The following is a 26263-nucleotide window of genomic DNA, read 5'->3' as shown; positions in this document are numbered from 1 at the left end:
AATTTCTTTTCAGATTTTTAGGTGTAAACATAGACTTCAGCTTTTCTACCACTGTAGCAGCAACCAGATTTAAATAAAATGCTCCATTCACAAAATAAAAGCATTTTAAGATAGCACCCGTATACTTCCCCGTGGAAAATTTTGAAACCATTATCACTTTCATAGTTCTTCTATTCTCCACGAGTGCCAACTTTGATTTGCCAATAGCAGGTTCGTCACCCAAGTTTTCGAGCCACTCCGTCTGTCACTTCTTTTGTGGTTTTGGTATATGAGAATATTTTTAAAATGCTTTTATTTTACGAATAAAGTATTTAAATAAATTTGGTCATGCATACGGAGTTGGAAAAGTTGAACTATGTATATCTAATCGAAAATTATCGGGTAGCTTTTGAGGTTTCTTGCCTGCATTAAAAAATTTAACAAATATTATTTTCGGAATAAATGCTTTTTAAGATTTCTCTCCTACACCTTACGGTGCAAAACTTTGAAACCATCATCATTTTTTCTATTTCTCCTATTTGCCATGAGAGCTATCGTTAGATCGCCAATTGCGGTGACAATTTTATCACTTGACCAATACAATACAATTACAATAGGGTTAATTGTCAACAATAGAATGTATTGTATTGTTATTTTATTAAAAGTTGATGGTTATGTTCATCCGGACAACGTCAACAACGTTTTTACATTATTTTAAATGATTTCTATGAATGTTTTTTGCATATATGTATAACTTCATATTTTTTTAATATTTGTTTAAACGTTCATAAATTAACGATTTACAGATTTAGCTACGTAATCTACACATGACCCCCAGTGATTCCGTCCACTGTCTGTGTTCCATTTGCGGCTGTGTGTGCGGTGGTGTTGTTCCGTCGGTCGGTCGTCGTGTCTTCCATCCGGCGCGGAGCGGAGCATTCCCACACTCCACTGTGTTGGTTGGTTCGCTTGATTAGTCAGTAGTGCATTTGCTTTCGCGTCGTCATCAACGTTTCAGCTCCCGTACGTGCAGTGTAGGAGGAAGCCGTGTGTGGTTGTTCGCTCGCCGTCGGTCGTCTCTCGTAGTAGGGCATTCATTCATTGTCCGTCGCGTTCCGTTCGGGGGATTTTGCCACTGCAGTGGTCTCTTCGTGGCGATTTAAAGTGAAGGTGGATTTGGAAGGTAATTTAACTTACAAGCTTAAGCCGTTAATTTTGTGAAATACTATATGAGTATTCTGGAAAATTGTATTCACAAATTTTCCGTGCAACATTCCTATAGAAAAAGAAAATAATAATGGTCATTCCTGCTGTTGCGTGTTCGGTTCAGATCGGTGCTGCTGTATATGGAAGTGTGTGTTGGTAAATAGAGACGTGTGGTGTGGCGTTCTCGATTTGTATGGAGATTTCAAAATGGCGATCAGCCTATCAAACTGTGTGCGAAAGAAAGAGACAGCGCAAGCGAGGAACCTGTCTACTGGTCGATGAGTGTATAGTGAAAACTTTGTTAAGGTGCATTCGGGAACTTGTTGCCAGCAATTGTTTTTATATATTTTTTGATATTGTCTTTGAAGGGAAAAATGTCAACAATACATTATTTCTGTTCAACTTAAAGAAAAGAAAGTCTATAAAGAAAAAGTTTAAATTCACAGTTATTGAATAACTGCCAACCTTTAAAATAAAACTATATTTAAAATGTACCATTGAAATTACTTTGTTTTCATTTTTTATTTATTTTTTGAACAATGTGAGGTAGTTGGAGATGCTTAACGTCAAATATCAGACTTGAAGTGGACATATCAAGCTGAACCATGCATAAGGTCCTAAGAAACATTGACAGATTCTCTTCGACTTCCTTTGCATCTTCACGGCGATGTTATGACATTCCCAGCAATTTTCTATTTTTTAGTTCTAATGCGACAAACACGACAAGAAACGGTTATGTACCCAACTGCCGATACATAATTGTCCCATCTTTGCTTGATTTCCTATTCATATGGGACAGTTATGCTTTTATGGGCAGCCAAGTTATTATCGAAAAAGAAAGTCGATAATGTTACTTAGGACCTAATGTATTATTCAGCTTGATTTGTTTTACGATAGATGAGCAGATGAAAGTATAGAGTTGATAGTTCCATTATAGTAGTGCAGTGTGAACATTGTATAAAGAAAGTAGAAAGCGAGCAAAGGACAATTTTGAAGAAGATACCCCAAAAATGCCCTAATCATCGCTAAGCTAGCCTATTATTATCTAAATAGGTTTCAAACACTTTTAACGCCAAAAATGGTCATAAAATCAGTACAAGGGCCTGACACATCTTGAAACTGACAACTCTCATTGAATCGTCAAAATGTTCCTCTAAAAGACAAAAATTGTCATAAAATGTAAAATTATAAAACTGTATTCAAAATATCAAACGCCTAAACATTTACCAAATTGATATTTTTGTAAGAGGTTTGAATTCACATAAAATAACTTCTATGGTTCCATAAATTTTGATGAATAGGTATTTTATTTAAGTTTCGGAAATTTTTAATAATTTCAAAAACAATCCACAAAATATTAAAACCAATAGGTTTTTAATGTGGGTGCTTCCCGTAGCTCAGTTGGTAAAGGCGCAGCAATATTGCAAGATCACCCTAATAAAATTGTTATAGTTATTTTGCTTAACGACATATTCGGGGTATCAACCAAAACATTTGTGTAATAGTTCTATTATTTGGGTTATCGTTCAATTATTGTATTTTTATAATGGCATCTGAAGGTAGCTTGGTTCGATTCCCGTTCCCGGTATACAAATTTTACGGGTTGAAAATTTACTTGACCTCCCTGGGCATATCATAGTGTACTTGTCACACAATTTACTAATCCAGAATTGGTAAAGGCTTAGTACGCTCTCAACTAACAACTGTGAAAGCAAGCACGGGAAAATTCATTCACTCGTGCGAGCACCACAGAAACAAAATAGCCATACTCACCTACAGTGCTGTAAATTCTCAAAATCAATTGATCAATTTTGATGAAAATGAGAAAAGCAGCTATCCGCTATCAAAGGGGACATCCATCAAATGGGTGATATCAGTTGCTTAGTTATTTGACGAAGGCATGGATCATTCTCATTTGAGAAACAATTAATTAATTAATTTATCTTTATTAGGGAGGCTTTCAGCCTTGGGCTGGTTCTCCTCCACATTTGAGAAACACTTGATACATTCAATTGAGTGTAAACGGAGCTCTGGTCGACATTCCGGCGAAAAAGCTAAATCAAACCAAACTCCAACCCGAAATTGACCCAACATAAACCCAAAAATTACCCGGCAATAACACGGCATCGGCCTTCAATGATAGTGAGTGACTCAATTGACAGTGACGATCGAGGGGGGCGACACATCTAAATCTCGATTCTAGATGGTCAAACAATCTCACACTAGCGAATAAATCTTCGAAAAATCTTCTTTCATTTCTCGCATCTACTTGCATCGCGCATCATCTTTTTGCAGGAAATCTTCAAAATCGTGATAAATCTTCTTTCTATCTACTCAGCGTACGCGCAGTTAGCCACAGCAAAACACAATATTTCCTGCATCGTAGATAGAGTCGTCCCCCTCGGTGACGATAAGCTTCGAATGAGAAAGGGCCTCTCCAAATTATGGTCATGTGAGAATTCGGTTTTCACAGAATTGTATTGGTTCATCTTCAATCGAATGATATGAAAATTAACAGCACTGCTCACCTACAAACAGATTGCCGAAGGAGTGTAAATTCCAACCAAGTGATTCTGCAGCTTTCATGTTACGCTCAGCTGCCTGTTTTGCTCTATTCTGCGTTCATCGAAGAAAATAGAAGCAATCTAGACCAACAATTGAAAACCGCGGAACAACCAAACGTAAACAATAGTTTTAAACACAAAATTCTCGAGAATCAAAACACTCCCACGCAAACTAACAATGCCATTCGTTAAAGGAAGTTTAGTCTATCAGATGATAGTGTTGGATTGCTTGAATATGCTTTGATTCTCAAGGAATTTGCGTTTAAAGCCATTGTTTAAGTTTGGTTGTTCTGCCTATTTCAATTGTTGGTCTAGCAATGATAATACGAACCATATGACTGCGGCTCGCACAAGCTCGTTTCTGATGTTGGATGCATGTGAGTGAGTAGTAAATGCAAAATAAAACAATTTTTCCTATGCTTGTGCGGAAGTGCTCAAAGAACAATAGCGAATTTGTTTATTATCCAGGTTAAAATAAGTTCCAACCCGTGCGAACCCGGCTTATTCTCAGTGCGAACCTCAACCCGAGCCAGGTTATAAAAACTAACGTTCACACTGACAGTTGACAGACAACAAGCAGACTCAATCTTGATACCCGGTCCAGGTTGGAACTGAATCAAAAACAAATTTGCTTTGCGTTGAAGGCTGGAGTAACAGTAGATACGTAATAAATCCAAAGAAGGAGAACCCTAATAAAAAATACCATAACCGAACGTTAACCCAAATGATAACTATTCCACAAATGTTTTTTTTTTTATTTATTGTTAATTTATTTGATAAGGCTCAATCGAATTAACTTTACTGAGCCGAGGATTCTTATTCACTATACAAAACATCGTGAAACTATAGCCAAAAGGTACAACACAATAAACACTTTATCTTCCGCTGTCCAATAAGCCTTCTCCATCGGAACGGGATCCGCTTCCAGAGGTTTCATTGTATGGCAGAGCTTCAATTGCCAAAGAGGGGCATAGTGCTTCAATTGCAGCAATGGACGCAAAACGTGGTCAGCACTCACACACTCAGCACGAAACGGTTGCTTTCCAAAGTCGACGTCGCATCGACCGAAAGAACTGCTGACGAAGAACAATGAGGAGGACCACTCAATGGTTGCGAGAATAAAACAGCCGCCGCCGATGAAATGACCGGCGCACAGGCGGCACAGGTCTACTCAATAGTCTATTAAAATATAATTGCAATGAGAATGAAGAACGAGCCGTGGTGTTTTGTAAGTTGAATAAATTTTCCCTTCTTTGTATAGTTTCTATAGTTAATTCTTTGATGTACTGATGATTACAAATTTAGTTAACATTGTTTCATAGCGATATAAAAGCAGGATAACAGAATTCGAGTGCATCCAGATATTGGTGTAACGAATTTTGAGTTTACGTAGTTAAAAATATGTTCCCTGGAGAGTCTGATGTGTCGACGATATGTCTGATATTAATCGGCATTTGGCATAAACACTTTCAATCCTTTTTTCTAAACTAAGTGTTGTATACAATTTACATTCGAAGATTTCTCATTTTTTTGATTACTGCTCGATCACAGAGTTCAATATTGTAATTTATTTAAATTAGCATGAATTTTCAAACAAATCATTCATGTTGTTTAAGGCTTGGAAAAACTGATTCTGTTTATAAGAAAAAAAAACCTGCTCTAAAAATATTAGTCAAAGTAGTTATACGTCACAAATAGCAAATAAATATAGAGAAGCTCAACATTTTATAAGCCTCAGTAACATATGTAGCATTAGGCGTTATCCTGGGATCTTGATTTCGATATCTCAACCCTTGATTTTTTTTTTAAATGTGCATGTACAAGGTCTTCACATTTACCCAAACTATGGATCTTGACTTTATTGATTTGTTTTAAGGTTAGGGCCCAAGTAAGTTTTTAGTCAAAGATTGCGCAAGTTTCACTAAATCACTCAATTCCATGTTTTCTTTCTGTCTGGAGATCTCAGAACAAATCAAATCCCTAACTCCCTGAACACACTTTGCGACCTTTGCTCGGACCTTCCAAATACACTTCACTCCACTTCAGTCCTTTAAGATCAGTATCCACAAACTAAAATTGAAGAATGCAGATTCCGGAAAAGCAGTTGTGTTGTTGTTGTTCATGAAAGGTCATTGATGATTTACTCATGTTTCAAAGAATTTTAAGCAATGCAGAAAACAATGTAAATTTAGGTGCTCTGAGAGTGACATATAAGAGCGTTAATTTTGACATAAATTTGAGTCATAACAGACGCAAAATATAGCTCCATTAAACGTATTTTTCGTCGAGCAACGAACTTTTCAGTCTTGGAGCACTCAATATTACATGACATGTTTGATTACGTATCATATTTTATGTCAAAGACGAATTCCGTGTGTACACTCAGGACTTTTTTTTACATCGGGGACCTTCTGTGACCTTCTGTTATATGGAGTCACTAAACAAGGACATACGAATGGATGGTCATTAGAGTGGTTCAAAATATCGATTTTGTTCCACCAAGATCAATCGATTTCAAATCAATTTCTGATAAATATCTCAATATTTTAGTTCATTTGGAAGTGAACTTATATGAGAATTACTATGAGAAAAGTAAACTTTTTGTTCTAAACGTTCTAGCTTTTCACTGAAGTGATCTACGATACAGTTTGCTATATGCTCTCAATGTTGACAAGTCAAATTGTTAGGTATTATCTAATCTAATCATTTTCCAGGATGCTTTCTCGTACTGGCGGCGTTTGTATTAGATTTAATTAGATTAGAAAGATTTTGATGCTTCATATGATAAAATATTTTAAAAATAGATTTTAATGCCATTCGTAATTATAGCATGATATAGCCATATTTAAAACAATTCTGTAGTTACAGCAAAAATTTAGATTTTTTTTTTAAAGTATGCCATTCAATAACCTATGGCTTGAAACGGATATTATGATTCGAAGCAAGCCGATAGGATGTATCATTATTGAGAAATTGTTATACCCTACTATCGTTACGCTCTATATCAAGTGATATGGAGTGATTCGTGATATAGCAGCTACCTCACGATCTATATTACGTGATGTCCCATACAACCGATGAATAGTTCTTGATATAGCTCATATCATGTTGTGTATTTGATTAATTCCTGAAAAACAGTGACTGGCAAAACAATAAAAAAAAACGAACTGGCAGTTTCAAGCAACCATACTAACCCACCTACCCGAGACGAACTTCTTCCGCAATCAATACCATCGGATTGGCTCCATTCAACTGTCGCCAACTATTGGGAGGTTTCACGGTGGTCATCGCCCGTCGAATAAAAAAAATGTAGCAAATCAAAGATTTTCTCCGGTACCCAACCAAAACGTCCCGTCACCAGAACGAACGCCGTTTTGCGTCGACTGCCCGGGTACCTTAGGAGGAAATCAAGAAGCTCTCCCGATAGGAAGTCAGCAACATAAAGGTGAAAGTCTGTGAATAAGATATTTCTCGTGAGCGTGATCCAACTGTGATCAATGGTGCTGAGCGCTGCGCATGTTGTTTCCGCCTCAGACGTTCGATGATACTAAATAGATCCGCATTTAAAGAATGTCCATGTGGGCTTTCTTTACCTTGCTCTGGCTGTCCTGTGTAGCCTGCAAAATCGACGCAATGTCCTGATCCAGGAAGCCATCGTTTTGAAAGTGAAAATGCAGCGTTGAACAGCTTTCCATTTGTATGATAAGAAACTGGTCAGGCTGCAGCAAATATTCCGACACTTATTGGTCAAAAGTATCCACATCTCCTCGGTACTGGCATGGTACGCTCTGAAAGCTTCCACACAATACCGCCGTCAGGATAGGTTTCCACAGCAAACTCAAATCCCTGATGCTGCAAACAATAACAAAGTTGTTCTCACTGTCACCAATGACAAACTATATAAAGTTACCGTTATTTGAACATCTCAACTTGATATCGATATCATCTCGTTATATCACGTGATATAGAGCGTAATGAGAACGAGGTATTAAAAACGTACCGTGTAAATTGCGATTTCGTGTAAAAAATGACTTGGGTGTACAGAAAAACTACCTTCGAAAAATCGAATAACAATGAAGATGGGGTATGTAAAATAACAAACAGCGATAAAACGAACCCAACTAACCACAAAGCTTGTTAATGGCCAAGTAAGGGCCCTTTTCGAAATATAAGGCTGATGATTTTTAAATTAGCCATATATCAGCATATTTTGCATTAGCGGGCTTGATGGTTATTTAGGTAGTTTATGATTCTGGCCATTTATCGAACTCCTGAGCAATTTAATGGAAGATCTTGTATTTTTCGATGGGAAAATAATTATGATACAAACTACTAGGAGTTTGCGTTTCATATTTAGGTGGAATCCAACAAAACTCGAAATTTGAAACATCGCTGTAACCTTTACGATTCTGGACGAATTAGATCCAATTCAACGTAAAACGAATACTGATTTGTATTGTGATATTTACACGTTTGAAAATTACTATGTAGGGGAATGTCGGCCTAAATGCCCCTAATTTGGGCCCATACATAAATTCAGCAATCGACTAAATTTTCAATAGTGACGAAAAATATCCATTAGTACCGTCCCAATGACGCGTTCGTCTAGATAAAATTGATAAATAGCAGATTTTTAGCGATGGGCCCAATCTTAGATCCATAGGCCAACATTAGAGCCATTTCCCTTATATTTAAATTTCGTTTCGAAATGCAAAATTCCTACAAATTGTTTGTAGAACCAAAAATATTCATATCTGCCTCGCTATCTGGCATCACTGATTTGCACCTAACAACACAACCCCATCAGCACGACGACGATGAAGAGCGAAGCTCCAAATGGGGATAAGCGACGTAATTTTCGTATCCACTATACCAGTGCCACCGATCGACACAGTTCGGATATGTACACATACCACCATAACCAAAACAGCTCAACTACTATACAACAGTCCATAGATACAACTGAACACTAACCACTCTTTTTTTCATTCATCCCGAATGCGTTTTCTAGGTGCACCTCGTCGGACTGCGCGCATAGTAGACAGACGATTTTCTTCTGATGTGTGATTGATTCGGTTGCGGTGCGTCGTGGAAAGAGGACCTGCTACCATACCACAGTAGTGTGTCGCGTGCGTGTGTCGAAAGTGCTACCGATATTATAGGCGGTTTTTTTTTTCATTTCGTTGGGTGGTTTGCTACGAAAGGAGGTCGGTCGAGATCATCACCGAGCCGAGTGGTTTACTCTGCTTTTTTTTCGGATTTGGAGGTTTCGATCTCTTTCAAATTTTGAAAGTGCGAGTGCTTTTTCTGTGAAAACTACGCGACTAGATTTCACGGCACTCAAATCCCCGACGCGAGGATCAAATCGTGGCAGTATTTGGTTTTGGTTTTTCGATTCAGAAAAGCGAGAAGGTGGATCACATTGTCAACACTGACGTTCCTCCCTCTGACAACAGTTACGTCAACGGAAAGTTACTATTTGGGAACTGGAAGAACTGCCCGGAGGAATTTTTGTACCGAATAACAGCATATATGCGATAAATCAAAGCTCAATTTTATTGGAAAAAAAATCTCACCAAGCTACCGCGAAACATAGGATAGGAAAAACCTAATTAGTTTAAGTGCTGCCAATAGTATTCCCATATCGCGTAGTACGTAAATTAAAGGAAGAAATTATTGTAAATTATTAAAACAAACACATTCGCAAACGCAAGTAAAAAGTAGGAAAGTTCGACGGTGAACGAAAGCAAGAAAAAATCGCATTTCTCACCCACACTCGCGCCGTGCTTGTCTGTTGAAAGCAGAGTGTCGAAGAAGAGTGCACAGAGAGCACAAAGCACGGAAAATCTAGAAAGAAAGAAAGGAAAAAATCATCCAACACGCGAAAAGTGCCAGTTTTCTGTTCGTCTATTCGCGCGAAACAAGTGCGGTGGATCACGCGGGTATTGACACACAAATACCAATCCTCGTGTCGATTTTCGAGCAGAGTGCAGCGAAAATAATAAATACGAGAAGAGAAACCGAAGTCTGTGATCAAGCAAAATTCAATAATTAATAGAAAAATTTGAAGACCGCGACGACGACGACGAGTTTAGGATTAAGTAATCGCATACATATCATCGCTCAGTGGCGGCGGCGGTGGATGTGGTGGTGGTAAATTGGTGCAGTTGCGCGCATCGATATCATATCTACAGAGGAAGATCCCGTCACTTCATTTTACATCACCGTTATCATCATCAGCAGCATCATCGTGTAAGCGTGGTGTGATCATCAGCAGCAATCGCCATGGAGTCGATGGAGTATGAGATGGCCCGCAACATGACGTTGCTGTTCTTTCTGGAACGGCTGCTGGATCGCGGAGAGCCACGCACTCTGCACGACTTGTCGTGCCAGTTCGGAGCACGCGGTTTCACCAAGGAGATGCGACAGATCGCCGGCGGTAGTCAATCAGGTTGGTAATCGGGGAATTCTTATTTTATAAATTCTAGCTTGAACTGGCAGAATGTTTGTCCTACCGAATCTGATAAATTTTCTTGGCAGATAATGTAGAAGGCTTTTAAAACTTCTTACACTCTTGTTGCGTTATCCAGTTCCGAGAAGTTTTGAAAATCGATAGAGAAATTAAAAAACTAAAAAATCAACCCTAAATTTGAATAGGCTGGACTCGGTTGAAACCATTTGAAGATACAAAAAATAACTTTTGTTGATTTACCAGCGAACAACTGCCGCTAGAAATTTTACCTTTTTTTCGATATTTAGAAACCCAGTAAAAATTACTGACTCCAGTCCAGTAAATAGCAAATCATCAGTTTATAACTCAAGTAACAATTTTGATTTTAAAAAGGTCTTATAGACAATGATTTGCACATGTAGTATGCTTTAAAACCACGTTAAAACTTGCAATTTTATTGTTGTTGAACGAGTGTCCACGTTGAAGGAGGAGGATTTAAGTCTATCATCTACTTAGTTTACAAAAAAAGGATATAACAAACCCTACCTTGATTCTTGAATTAGGTTGAAACTGAATCAAAAATATTTTCATAATAGGTAACTTTTTTTCTAAGCCGGTAGGCACCTAAAAGAAACAATTTTTAACGAGAAGTAGCTTTTTTTCGACAAATCCAAAATAAATTGTAATGGCTTAAGAAACCAAAAAATTGAATATCAATATTAAGTATGAATTTCATTTACTACATCATTATATGAAGAAAGTCAAAATTATTACAGAGATCACATCCCAAGCAACACTGCAAGTTTTATCGAGGTTTTAAAGTATTCTACAAATCTAAATCATGAACTTCAGAACTCTCATAAAACCAGAAAGCTTAGGTGGTTTGGATATGAAAAATTGCTGTTCTGAAACCTCTCAGGCCTTCCACAGCCATATCTGTTCCCTGAACAGCAACTAAGGTGTGTGTGCGTGTTCTCGTCCGGAGCTTATTAAGTAGTTCCAGGCCAAATAGCAAATGCGTTGGCGTGTTGTGGTTCGTAAGCAATCGGTATTTTAAGACATTGTTTACATTTCAAATTCTTTGAAGCCCAGTTGCTTTGGTATCGGACCTAAGTTCATTGAATTGTATTTTTGAAAATTGAAAATTATTCCAGGAATTCTTATTTTTTTTATATTAGAGATCGTAAATTTCTTAGCCCCAGCATTTATAAAAAATTCAATATATCTTAAATTGATCCCAGAACGTTACATTTTTTTTCAAGATCGAGAATTTAAATCATAAGCGCATGTCCTATGTTGCAGAAAAATGAGAATTTTTCTTTAACTGCGATCTACAACAGTTGTCAAGGTTCCAGAGTTTTGAAAATTTGTCTATGTTCATATGAGTCAAGATCTTTACAATTGCTTGTCTCAAAGGGTGTCCACAGTGAAATTGCATCACTCTCAAAAGGCTGTAACATTTTGCCCTTTGGATTAATTATAATGAAATTTTGGGTGTGATGGCTTCAGCGTGTATTGTTTACACTGCGTGAGTTTCATTATGAAATTTCTAGTAGTTTTTAAAATGGAGTCGCATGCGCTGGAAAATTTTGAACACTCACCTCAAAAACCCACATCTTTCGCACCGAGCCATCGGAAAAATGTTGGGAATCCAACGATATACTGTCGATCGGAAGCAAGTGAGTGCAAGAAAAAGTGTTCCCTACTGCGTTGAAGATCACAAGCGAGTGGTTACTGCCTTCAAACGCAAACTACGTTCATTCAAGTTTCTGAAAGCACAAAACCGCAATGAACGACAGAGTAGACAAATGTTTACAAAATAACACTGGCACGTAATCCTACGTCAAATCTACGGTCGGATGAATGCTCTTATTCCCGGTAGAACTCGTCCAGAATTTACGGTAGAATTCTTTTTGAACGCATGAAGGAATTCTCCTGCATCTCACGGGAGAATTCTCCCAAAATTAACAGTAGAATGATTACAGAAATTACCCAAGAAATCAGATGCATTCTCGTGGTATTTCCGAAGTGATTTTCCCTGAATTCCCGTTGGAATTCTCCTAGAATTATCGGAGGAATTTTTCATAAATTCCTAGGGGAATTATCCCACAACTCTCGGAGAAATTTTTCAGAGAATTCTGGAAGAATTCTCTCATCATTATCTGGGGAATTCTCGTAGGGTATCTGAACAAGTTCTTCCGAAATTCCAAAGAATATTCTTCCATAGCTTCCGGGGACATTTTCCCCTCATTTGTCGTGATTTATTTCCTTAAAATTCAAGGCGAATTGGGTTCTTTAGGGGTATTGAGGCAATTGCATATCCGTAATCTACATGCCAAATGGAACCGAAATCCAATATTTCATCAGTTATGGATCACTGGAACTATTTTAAATAAGTGTGATTACATTAGCAAAAATCGCCATCTTAACGCCCCTCGGTGGGATTGCGTATGAAAGCGAGCTGTCAATTTGTTAGTTTTGTGTCAAATAGTGAAGACGTTTTTTTACTTTAAATCTTGATTGTGCTCCGAAAACGAAGCTATTTCAGATGATGTATAGTAACCGATGTATTTTTCAAAATTAAAGAACCCAATTCACCTATATAATATCCATAGAAAACTTTTCGGAATTTTTCATCTTTCCGATGAAATATATGTAAAAGCGGATTTCAATCAAATTCTGGGAAACCAGTATGTGACTACGAAAGACAAGTTCGATGTTTCAGAGTCCCTCAGGAAACAGCAAGTGTCGAAGTTCCCCAAGAAATTAATGATTTGGCAGGCGGTTTGTTCGTGCGGAAAATGGAGCAAGCCTTTCGGAGTAACTGCAACCGTAAATGGCCATGTCTACATGAATGAGTGCCTGGAGGAAATGACTGCTTCCGTTTCTCAATCCAAATTTTTTGGCCGAATCTAGCCTCTTGTCACTACTCCAAGTGGTACAAGACGAATGAGGTCAGTTTCGTGTCGAAAGATCTCAATCCCCCAAACACACCGGAGGTTGCGGCCGATCAAAAGACACTGGGCTATAATTGAAGCACGAACTCCGTAAGCATCCTAAAGTTGTCACTACGGAGCAGGAAATGTTGAAGTCATGGTTGAAAGCAAAAAAAAAAAATGTCGATTCAATCGTTGTGCAAATCCATATGTGTGGAATTAAGAAGAAAGCTCGCACATTATAAATATAGAGTGAAATAAAGATAAATAAACCAAGCTTATATATATAGTATTACATTCCGTGAAAATTTCATGACAATCGGTTGAGAGACTTATTTTTGGCGAGTACTTCTAGGTAATGCAATTTAACTGTGGACACCCTTTAAAATTGTCAAAATTCGTCTGAACACTTTTCTCTTCACCGCAATGTTTCTAATAAATTTCTTTGTTCAATTTTTCGCATATAGCCCACAGCGACTCACGAAGAGCTACTGATTTCGATCAATAGCGGTGCGGCTTCTTCCTCCTTCTATGGGAGCTCATATTGGCTCCAGCTGGCTGCTTGTCGGCAGCCTTTCGTTGTGTACTGGAGAACACCACCACTCACCACGCGGTGATTGAATAAACACCGTTTGGTGAGACCGGTTGGAATTCAAATTTGAAATCTGTGTTAGGAAAATCGCTTTTCGCAGGCAATTGGTGATAATTTTAATTTTCTTATCAACAGTTACACATTCGTGCAATTTTCAATGGTGACATTTTGAAAAATGATAAAATCTTAATTTTAACAGAATCTTAGGAAAAATTCCTAACGATTGTGGCGTATTAAGAATTAAAATCCATCATCTCTGTATCAAAATAATACCACTTTCATGCCGCGACTGACGTTTGTTTTTGAAATTGCACCCCAATATTGCCTTCATGAACATGTATGTTAGATTTAAACATATCTAGATAGAGCTGGAATTAGGCGTACCAGCTTTTGTAAACAATGACATCTCTCGATGATTTTTAGGACTTCAAGGCACGCCCACGCAAACCGACATTACCGTCGGGTAGGGGAAGTCTTACCCTACCTGATGGTGATGTTGATTTGCGTGGGCGAGCTTTGACTTTCAATACATCATCGAAATAAGTCATTGTTTACAAAAGCTGTTACACCCTAATTCCAGCTCTATTTTGATATGGGAACTGACATCCGATTGATGACCTTGACAAATTTATGGTGGTCCTAAAAAGGACCGTTTTGTCGTGATGGTTGAGTAATACTGAGCTATAAGGGTGTTAAACACATATGAGGCTGGTGAGCTGTATGTTGTTTGGAATGAGGGTGACGCGCTTGGCATAGATGGCCCACAGCGACTAACGAAGAGCTACTGATTCCGATCAATAGCTTTGCGGCTTCTTCCTCCTTCTATGGATGCACATATGGGCTGCAGCTCACTGCTTGCAGGTAGCCTTAAGTTAAGTACTGGAGAACAATGTTCAACGTCACACGCCGAAAGCACTGCTGCTGCTGATGCCGATGACCGGACACCACCACACAGTGATTGGAACTGAATCCGATCAGCGGATGAGGCCAGCCTTGATAGCCAGCTGCTTGCGGGGAGCCTTTCGTTGTGTACTGGAGAACACCACCACTCACCACGCGGTGATTGAATAAACACCGTTTGGTGAGACCGGATAGAATTCAACTTTGAAATCTGTGTTAGGGAAATCTCTTTTCGCAGGCAATCGTTGATAATTTTAATTACCATAGCAACAGTTTCACATTCGTGCAATTTTCAATAGTGACATTTTGAAGTATGATAAAGTCTTTAATTTAACAGATGCGTAGAAATATTTCTGATCAATTGGTGATAAAATTATTGAAATTGGTCCAGGGGCAGCTGAGTTATTGACGTTCAAAATCTTTCATAATTTTGTTACATGTTCGATTTTTGGTTTCCACAAAGTGTACCCCCATATAGAAATCACAGACGCAGTCCGACGTCAAAAAAGAATCCTTAGTCTTTCAGCTTCCATCTGATTACATTTGGACGACTGAGCAATCCTGCTTTGTTGAATTTGTCTTTAAATTATATATACCCACTACAAAATGCAGCTGATTTTGAGTTGCCGATAATAGATCAGCAGGTTAATTATAGTCACAATCACCTGAGAAGTTTGGAGCGTTGTAAAAACGTTTTGGACCATTCGGTCGATTGGAATGGATAGAACAGCAAGCATCAAATAAATGTGAACAAACAAACCCATCATATGTGTGCGTTATGCTGAGAAAATGCTAATAGAAGCACGGACGCTGTTTAGATTGACAAGAATAGGATATGATTTGGATTTCAGTTTTATTGAGTGAAACCGATAATTTATCCAGAGTCGAGTTGTTGTGAAATTCGTCTTGGGTATATTAGACAACATCAACTTGTTTTTCTTCAGCTGAGTCTAAAACAGAACGGGTAATTCTGACAAGTCTCCGTGTCAGTGGAAGATTTTATTGGTATATAATATGCAATTATGGTAAATACATGTTGTATGTAAAAGGTGAACCAGCCTTTGGTTGAACGCCTATAAAAAAACATTTTGTAGGTGAAAATCGTGACTAACATTCAAATAAGGTCTAAAACGAAGGTATGGTATAATTCAAATTTTTTTTTTAAATTTGCAATATCTTGAGAACAGATAAACGAAAAAAAAACTTTCACTTAAACTATTTATTAAAAATGATGCGAAAATTAATTTGTTGGTATTCATTTACTTGAATAGGGTTTTTGATCTAATTTCCGTCCTACTAAGCACAACCCGCACTTTACCTCTCTTTTCTGAACGAGTTTAAACAAAAAATGGAATTTTTCTGTCAAAGATGACTTCTAAATTCATTCACCTTTCCATACGTACCGTTGGATTTAATAAAGAGTCACAAATTGTTGAGATATTGTTTGAAACCTAACACTGCTTCTTGATTCTAAATTCGTTCTACGAGTTTCAATTCCGTCCTAACGCATTGAAACGCCATTAGATTTTCTTCGTTCTACATATAAACGTAGAAAAAGAGGATTCGCTTGGAGTGCTTCTTTTGTTTTGAGAACAATAAGCGTAAATATTAATATAATGCGCTCTAACTGGATTTATGTTGTAGCTAATGAATTTACGCATCAGAACAAACCTATTATTGATTTGTGCGTGGTGAAATCATTGATATTATTGATCTTTTCTGATCGATAGAACGGAAATGGGCGATTACGACGAAGTAGTGCTCTACCCTATACGAAATTTTAATGTTTTCAAATTAGGTAAAATCAAAAAATTATGAAAATAATACTTTTATGCATTTAACCTTCTAACATTCTACACCAAATGGAGGTGAACCAGCCTCAGGCTTAAAGCCTACCTAATTAAAATTGTTTAACTTAACTTCTACATTAAATTTGAGGGCATAATTTCAGCTTTCTTCACACACAATATTTAAAAAATCGAAGAAAGCGTATTTTTTATATAATCAATCATTTAACTTTTATACACGATTTTACATGAATTTTTTTTCGGTGCTTATTTTTTCGGATATACCATACTATTACCTACAACTTCTTCTCAGACGTCATTTTAATCAAATATACCGAAGTAATGAAATTGGGTTGTTATCGGAATGCTTAATTAACAAAAAAGGGTTATCTTCCATTTAATTCCATTTAAATAATTTGTTTCCTTATTAGAGGTTTGAATAGATTTTTCATGTTATGATTTTTTGAAAAAATAAAACCCATTTTTTATATAAGCTCTTATAAAAAACTATTCCGGAAAAATTTACATTTTTTGTATGGAAAATGTAATCTTGGGTAGCAACCAACATATGTGCAAAGTTTCAATCCAATCTGAAAGAGTCGGGACAAAAGTGACTTTATGTTTACCGCTTTGAGCAGGAAATGCTCTATACAGATTAAATAGTCATGGCAAACTTAGAGGAATTGTTGAATCGAAACCTTATTTATAAACAAATTCCACACTTTAACCATCGCCTGTTACAATTTGTTGCCACTAACGTCGAGACAGCTGCGAGTAATCGGCCCCCGCTTTGCTAACGTTAGTTTTAAGTATTTTTGTTATCTAAACAATGAATATCGGCTCCGCAAAGCTACAGCAAATGAGCCTGGAAAAATAAACGCATTATTTAAAAAAATGGACTGAACCATACTTTAGGAATGAAGGTAGCACTAGCTGACGTTCCTTGAATGTCACTTGATTGCAAAACTCTCAGCGTTCTCAGATATGCTTAACCTTTTCAATTTGTTCCAACAAATTGCTCGTAATTCCTTGCTAGATGGACCATATCTCGGTCGCTGCTGGTTGACCCAATTCAGGCGGCCATGTTAGTAGGTACTTCTACTTCCAGTCCTTGTTGTTTCCGATTGGCGCATAGTCAAACCGCAACACAAGCCCCGTTCCTTATAGCAAAAGCGCCTCTAACTAATCTCATGCCATGTTCCTTATTTTATTGTTTTCCGATTTTCATCCACCTTGGGTAGATAGTTGCTTTCTTGCTAGTATAGTGCTACCTTGGTACCGTGATAGTTGTTACTCTTTTAATGACGACAACCACTCGATTCGCCACAAGCTCGTGTAGGTGTGTGTGTGCATTACAAGCCCCTTCTGTTCAAAAACCCCACCACCTCCGGTCTCCACTGATCGATGATTGTGTTATCTATTGTGCTCCTCTTTTCACCTTGTTGCTTCATCAGTGCAAAATTGAATTGGTGTTGGGGGAATCCGGTGGTGCGCGCGCTTGTGCTCACTGGATTGTGGCAATGATGCACTTCTCTGCTACGGACTGACTCGTCTCATCTTATCTTTGCGATATTTTTGTTTCTTTATCCTCGGCTGTAAAGGGGTGGAGGGGGGGGGGGGGAGGGTAGCAAGATGGGTTACACGCGGAGCAGCACCTTGTATACATGGCTGGGTGGTGTGTAGGTATCTTGCTGCTGATATATTGAAATTTCTCCACTTTAGCACCACGATTTAGTCGTGGCCAGCAGAATAATGTGTGGCGCTCCTCGTAACAATTACTTTGAGTAGGCGATTAAGTGAATCCTGCTAAGAAGGTGCTCAATAGGGGAGGGTGGGGGTACTTGATCACATGGTTCACTTTAGTTATTTCCACGATAACTGTTCATTATTCCAATAAGAAAATATCTTAAAAGTGTTTGACAGATTCAGCTTAGTTTACGTCCGGCTATTCGCTGTTTTACCAGGTTGAAGACTTTTTTTAAGGCGCGTGGAAAATCCATTTTTTTCGAACTGTTAATCCCAGCAATGCTTTCTGTTTTTACAGGGTGACGACTACCTGAAAAAAACTGGTAAATCAGGGAATATAAGGGAATTCATTTTTGGACCTGGGAAATCAGGGAAGCTCATGGAATTTAATTCAAATTCAGGGAAATATTTCTCTATAACAGAAATTTATTAATAAGTATGACTGACTTAGCTAGTTTCAAACAACATAATTAGGGCTTCGATCTAATGTTGGGCCTACTAAGCACAACCCGCCTTCGCCTCTATTTTTGAGTGGTTTTTTTTTTTCACGAAATTGAATGTTTTTATTGCAGTTGACTTCTAAGTTTATTAACCCTTCCGTACATACCGTAAGTTTTGATAATAAGAATCAAATTGTTGAGATATTTTTAAAAATCTAACACTGTTTCTTGACCTCAAACTCGACCTACGGATTCTAAATTCGTAATTCCTAATGTATTGAAACGTCATTCAAACCCCTTTGAATTCACTTCGGCCTATCGGATGAAGATAAAAACTGATTCTGCCAGAGCGCTTCTTTTGTTTTTTGAGAAAAATGGATGTAAACATTCATATCATTGACTTCGTTCGGTAGCTTTTGAACTAAAGTAGGGTAAATGTCGGCTTCGGCACCCATTGACTGTTTTCGGCAACCAAAATTTAAACGTTAATTTCACTATGTTTTACCATCAACACACTTCCCTGAATGTATCCAAATGATTATTTAGTCTTTCAGCTTCAATCTGATTATATTTGTAGGACCGAGCAATCCTGTTATACCAGATTTTTCTTCAAATGAAGCATACGTACTACAAAATGGGGCTGATTTCGAGTTGCCGATAATAGAACAGCTGGTTAACACGCAGTTCTAATGGGAAGGTTGCCGAAGAAAAAGAGGCTGCCGACAATAGTCACACTCACATGAGAAGTTTAGAGCGTTGTAAAAACGCTTTCAAACAGTTTTGAAGAATTCTGTCGATTGGAATGAATAGAGAAGCAAGCAGCAGATGAATTGAAACAAACAGACACGTCATATATGTGCATGACGCTGTGAAAATGCTAATAGAAGTGCGGACGCTGCTTAGATTGACGAGAATACGTAAATTCCCCTATCTTACCAAACGCATAATTGACTTGTTAACTCTGGATGGATTTATTTGATGTGTTCTGCTCGATAGGCGCAAAAAGGGCGATTATGTCGAAGTAGTTCTCTACCCTACTCGGTGTAGTTTGAGGATGGTTTTTCATTTCAAATTTTAAATAGAGTTGCGAACTTGGTGTTGTTCAATGCTTAATGTTGCATTTGTGCAAGTTGAGTAAAAGTTACTCAAATAAAAGGGTATTTCGATGATTTTGAGCCTATTATAAATTCAGCTCCCACTGGGTGTTGTCACATTCCTGAGTTGAACTAAGATAGGAATCCATTTCCGTAGACGCTAAACGCTGTTAGTTGTGGCCGCTTATGCCGCTTATGGATATGTGCGTCTCTTAATAGACGTTATACCTAATTGCATCTGACAAAATTTAACCTTCGAGTAGATTGGTGCGTCTGCTCGATCCAGCTGTGTCCAACAAAAATCAATCCCTTGAGCGCATTGGAGTGCCTTTGAGTATATGCAAGAATGGTAAAGAGTTAAGCTGGGTTTAGACAAGGCAAGTCATTGATCAACTCAGTTGAATTCAATTGGCTTGAAAAGTTGAGCCTGGTCCAACTTTATTTTTCAATTCGAGTGATTTGTTCAAGTCTATTGAATGGCATGGTTTCAACTAAGTTGGTCAATTGAATTGCTTTTGTTTTTCCTCTGTTCGTGACCTAACACTACTGCCACTCTTGCATTTATCGCAAGGATCCAACTCTAATTAAAAGGTCCCGCTATTTATACCCTTCGGAGTGTTGAAACACCCTCCAAAGGCGTGCCCCCTTTCGTCAGTCAAAATTGGATTCCTTAGCAACAAAATTAAGGTATGACACCGATAATGACCATGCATCAGAACCTTAGTCTTAACCACTTCAAACTAGGGAACAACGAATAGAAGATTAGGAATCACAAAGATGTAGACAACTAACTCATTTTTTCCTTGTTTCAAGATCATCAACGGTAGACAAAGGCGAGTCTTGTCACTATCAACAAGGCATAAAAAGTAACAAGGACTAAGATGTGTTCCTTGGATTACTGAAAAATCCTGTTCCCCTAGTTTGAAGTAGTCAGAACTAGGAATTGGTGGTAGATCTTACATCCCGTAACGTACCACGACCTACCCACGTTACGGGGCAATTGACTTGCGTTGTCTAAACCCAACTTTAAGACAACATGATTATTTTTTCTGAATACTTCCATGTTTGTCCCTTATTGTGTTCTTTACAGCTTGACTATCTCGGAGAAATAACTAAGTTTGAATTTAGGATAATGGTCTTGCTTGAGAGGAAAATTTTATCGGTTGGAGTTGCATTTTAATGATTGACGATTGGAGTTGCATTTTAATGATACGCATTGCTTTACAGCATAATGTGGCTTTATTGAGTATTCTAGGTCTTCATTCGAGACCTGATTAGCTCGTAAAATTACCTTCTCAGTGAAGTTTTAGTATTGTAATGTTGCTGCTATTGCAATTTAGATAAAATTAACTCACAGAATGTTGGTGGTGAAAGCACCGTTTTTACGATTTCCCACTGGAGGAATCGGCCCGCGAATCAGCTTTTGGTTAAACGTATAATACGGATTAATTTTCTTATGGAGCTGGGTCTCAAAATGTGCCCAAGGCTAAACAAATATAATGGGATTATAAACAAGCGTTTCATATGTTAAATGCAGAGTGACCAGGAAAAGCTGAGAATTTGAAGTCACCGGGGAAAACGAAAGATGACAAATCTGGAAAAAGAAACTACAAGAGACAGCCAGATAGCAACAGTTGCATATTCGTGCAATTTTCAATAGTGACATTTTGAAAAATGGTAAAGTCTTAAATTTAACATAAGCGTAGAAATATTTCTTATCGATTAATGATAAAATTATTGAAATTGGTCCAGGGGCAGCCGAGTTATTAACGTTCAAAATCTTTCATAATTTTGTTACATGTTCCATTTTCGGTTTTTGCAAAGTGAACCCTCATATAGAAATCACAGACGTAGTCCTACGTTTAAAATACCTCGTTCTCTCTTCGAAAGCAATAAGATCTCAAGACCCTTGGACTGGACTAGGTTTTCAAGGTACAGTCACTTTGAAGAACTATTAAGAGAATTTTAGATTTTTTACAAAACAAAATTAAGTAGATTTTAGAATGAATTCAGGTATTTCAGAGAACATTTTCTAGGAAGCTTTAGGAAAAACTCTAAGAGAGTTTTTAGTAGAACTCTCAAGGGTGAAAAGGATTACAGGATTCGTGAAAAATACCAAAGTAAGCGAACTTTGAGGGTACAGTTCCAAAAAAATTCTGCTGAGACCTATAAGGAAATCCCGAGGATAATTCCAAGAGCATTTCGAATGAAATTTCTTGAGAATTTTAATGAGAATTCCATGCAACTTCCCGAAGAAATTAGAGATAATTCTAAGCAAAAATTAAAAACAATTATCGGCCTGATAAGTTCCCCTGCTCGATGGTGATGGCAGGAAAGGAAGATTACAAGTTTTGCTCATATTCCATGGGAACTTTACGGTAAATTTCAAGCAAATTTAAAAAAAAATTGAAGCTCCAGTGAATTTGAAAGAGTTTAAAACTCGAATGACGAATTTTAAGAATTTTTGGAGTGTTCTACAGAAAATTGCTGGACTGTTCTAAAGATATTTTCAAGGGACTTCCAGAGAGAATTTCAAATTTATTTTAGAAGAATTCTGAAAACATCTCTCAATTAAATAAAAACCTAAATACTACAAGGGACAGCCCAATGGGGTTGTACGCAATGGTGACGTAGGACTACGTGGTCTTATATAATAAATCTTATTTGTTAACTGCAGCAGGCGCTTGTGTTTTGTGTAGGAATAGGAATTTGAGCGGGTTTCTCTCTGTTTATACTCTTTAGAATGACGCGCTTGACATAGATGGCCCACAGCGACGCACGAAGAGCTACTGATTCCATTCAATAGCGCTGCGGCTTCTTCCTCCTTCTATGGATGGTCATGTGGGCTGCAGCTCGCTGCTTGCAGGCAGCCTTTCGTTGTGTACTGGAGAACAATGTTGAACGCCACGCGCCGAAAGCACTGCTGCTGCTGCTGCTGATACCGACGTCCAGACACCACCACAAGCGGTGATTGGAACTGAATCCGATCAAAGGTTGAGGTAAGCCTTGATAGCTAGCTGCTTGCGTGGAGCCTTTCGTTGTGTACTGGAGAACACCACCACTCACCACGCTGTGATTGAATAAACACCGTTTGGTGAGACCGGATGAAATTCAATTTTTAAATCTGTGTTAGCAAGCAATAGGTGATAATTTTAATTATCATAGCAACAGTTGCACATTCGTGCAATTTTCAATAGTGACATTTTGAAAAATGATAAAGTCTTAAATTTGCGTAGACATATTTCTGATCGATTCGTGATAAAACTATTGAAATTGGTCCAGGAGCAACTAAGTTATTAATGTTCAAAATCTTTCATAATTTTGTTACATGTTCCATTTTTGGTTTTCACAAAGTGTATCCGCATATAGAAATTACAGACGTTGTCCTGCGTCAAAAGTTTTGTGCAAAGACTTCGAACGTGTCGCAGAACCAAATTCAAGATCCAACAACTGTGCTGCTGTCTTAGAAATGACCCATTAAACCTTCGGCGATATCTGTCTTTTTGCATTATATAAAATTTATCGAACACTTTATTCAATTTGAAATTATACTGGACCTGTGTTACTTCACGAAAAAAAAAACCAGAAGGACTAATATATCTGAGGAAAGTAATAGCTGATGGGGTTGTGCTGCCAAAAACGAGTAGGCACTGCACCTGGAATTTTATTAAAAATAGTTGCAAAATCAGGGAATATCAGGAAATTTTGTTTTTTACATTGAGTCGACACCCTGAATAGGACAATAAAATAAATTGGAGCCACATTCTGTCGAACAATTAACTTTACTTAATTATTCTTCAAATCTCGATCATTGCTGGCCAAAATTAAAATTGGTAAATTCTTTTTATCCTGAAATCCTGTCTTCTGGCATCGTTCCAGACAAATGTTCTGGCTTCTCCTAGAAGTTTCATTCAACTGCCCCAGAACCATTCAGGATTAAGCTTCAAGATTCTTCCGAATATCTACACACTTAGAAATTATTATTTTTACACGAGACGTAATTCAGCTTTGACGTAAATCATGGAACGTAAACAAATATGGCATGTAAAATTATGTGTCCTGAAACTGAAACATATGCAACTCGACGAAAAGTGCGTTTGATTGAATTGATTGTCTCGTCCTTCTCAACTGATTCTTATATCAAAAGGGCCGCTTGCATGTGTCGGTCTCAGGGCACTGAAATTTACATGTCTTTTTCGTAGTGTGTACTGTAGCGGTACATCCGGAGGATTCTTCCAGCTTCTGTTTTCGCCAGCTTGAACTGAAATTTTCTTTTGAGCTCTCCCAGAAGTAGTTTTCGGTTCCTTCTGAAAGTATCTCCAGACTTGCCCGAAGGTTTATCCCAACACATGCTGGATGTTTCTTCTGAGGTTCTTCCAGCTTTTCTCGAAAGTCTCTTTCCGCTTCCCTTGGAAGATTCTCACCACTTCTTCTGGGACAGTCCTACAAATCTCACAAAAAGTCTTTCTGGCTTATTTGGGAATTGTCTTCCGACTGTTTCCGGAAGTTTTTCCAGGCTTTCCTTAGGAAGATTCTTTCAGCATTCCTGCTAGAATTACTATCTGTCTTCCTTCAAAAGATTTTTCAGAACAGCAAGCCCGATGATTTTTTTCCGACTTATCCCGGAATTTTATTTAATATTTGCGTGAAATTTCCTTCCAACTTTAATTGATTTCTTCTTCCTATATACTCCCCACTGCCAAATTTCCCAGAAATGGTTTCCCAGAAATGTACACTTAGCATGTCTTTTGTGAAATAACATATATTTTCCCGGAAACCGAATCAAATTCCCGGGAATAATGAAATGTTACTTATGGATAATTTCTCAGAATTTCTCAGTAATAAATGAGAATGAGAATGAATGTGTCGAGAAAATACACCAGTGAAGTGTAGTTCAAACTGATTTAATGTATACAAAGGGTTAACTGAAGTCATGATATTGGAACATGACCGTTGAACGGTTGCCACATCGATTTTCCGAATGCAGCTTTTGATCCTGTTGATGAGTTGTTTGGTGTTCTTGGCCTTCCAATTATCCTTGTATACCATGGAGCTCAATACTCTGAAAATTCCTCGATAGGACGGCACTGTGGTAGATTTGTCGGATTCCGGTCTTTTGGTATTTTTTGGTTTTCCACCGTACTTTCGGGTATGGTTTGGATTTGCTGGTCAGTGTACTTTGGGGATCTGTTTTTCTTTCTACACACTATCCCTCCTTCCTTAAAGTCTTGCAGATGTGTGATTTCGAACAACGGAACTTTATGGCCGCTAGCGGAGCGTCTTCTTATTCATCATCTTTGTTGGATGGCCACTACCTCTCTTCCAGGCTACTGCCATGGATGTAAGGATACGGTATACGGTGGATACCGGACACCGTGTACCTTTCTTCCACGATCTTCGTTCGCTTGAAAGAATTGTACAATGCGCGCGCGCAGTTCTTCCTGCTTCGACGACACACAGTGCACAGTGGGCAAAAATTTACAAAACCGCGACTAAATTGAATATCTCGGCTGCCAAACATTTGCGTACCGAGATAGAGGATCGGGATCAGCCCGAGTTCCGGGTAAATAAGGAAATGCCACTATCTATTGACATAATTTTACACTTTACTTAACGTCTCTTACTGAAAATTGATAGTACTAAGTATATATGGTGGAAAGACACCATATGCGGCCTCAGGGAAACTCTACTGGCCTAAAGGAGGATCCGGAACGACCGATAAAGTGGCCACATTATAAAAAATGTCCTAGAACCTTGTTTTTCAGAATCAAGAGATCAAAGCGTATTTAAGATGGTAACTAGATAAGTTTTTTTAATTACCTAAATTGAAATTTTTTCCCAACTTGTGCGGTAGACAAATGCTGAAGAGTTTAGATTATACGACCTAAACTATAAATTCCATATTAAACACGCTTCCATCTCGTGATTCTGAACAAACAACAGTTCTAGGACAATTTTTATTATGTGGCCACTTTATCGGTCAATCCAGATTATCCGGAGAACCATAATATGACCACTATACCCCAACATATAGTTTCCATATTATATACGCTTTGATCTCTTGATTCTGGACAGCATGGAAAAAATCACAAGGTTCTAGGACATTTTTTTATAATGTGCCACTTTATCGGTCGTTCCGGATCCTCCTTTAGACCATCAGAGTTTTCCTGAGGGTGTATATGGTGTCTAAACCTCAATTGCTACTTGGGTTTACACCATACCCAAGTAGCAATTGGGGTTTTATGAGGGTTCTGCAGACTATGATTTAGACTTGTAGTATGCTTTAAACCCGTGATAAAACTTGCAATGTTACTTGGGAATATACTTAGTACTATCAATTTCCAGTAATATACGTTAAGTAAAGTGTAAAATTATGTCGAATGATGGTGGCATCTCCTACTTCACCGGGAACTCGGGTTGATCCCGGCCCTCTATCTCGATACGCAAAAGTCTCCAGCCGATAGGACCACCACAAATTGATTCAGCAAAGTTTTTCCTTTAAGAATATGTATAACATGTTGACTGAAACCGTTTGGCAGCCGATATATTTAATTTAGTCGCGGTTTTG

The 26263-nt window shown here is 37.9% G+C and overlaps 1 protein-coding gene across 2 annotated transcripts in view; it reads left to right on the top strand.

The window, feature by feature from the left end:
- The first annotated feature begins 975 nt into the window (after positions 1–975).
- Positions 976–26263, top strand: part of egl (Egl_like_exo domain-containing protein) — a 137641-nt gene continuing 112353 nt past the window's right edge. The window contains exons 1-2 of one of the 2 annotated variants that reach the window (XM_065231791.1): positions 976–1162; positions 8761–10200. In XM_065231791.1, the coding sequence (XP_065087863.1) occupies positions 10035–10200 (166 nt within the window). In that variant the 5' untranslated portion in view covers positions 976–1162; positions 8761–10034. The remainder of the gene's footprint in view (positions 1163–8760; positions 10201–26263) is intronic. The other variant, XM_065231792.1, reaches the window with a different exon arrangement.

The sequence above is a fragment of the Ochlerotatus camptorhynchus genome, unplaced genomic scaffold (assembly GCF_037179485.1).
Source record: "Ochlerotatus camptorhynchus isolate MF236.1 unplaced genomic scaffold, CSIRO-AGI_Acam_v1.1 ptg000361l, whole genome shotgun sequence".
Taxonomy (NCBI): domain Eukaryota; kingdom Metazoa; phylum Arthropoda; class Insecta; order Diptera; family Culicidae; genus Ochlerotatus; species Ochlerotatus camptorhynchus.
The sequence above is the reverse complement of the archived record's forward strand: the minus strand, read 5'-3'. Positions and strand labels throughout refer to the sequence as shown.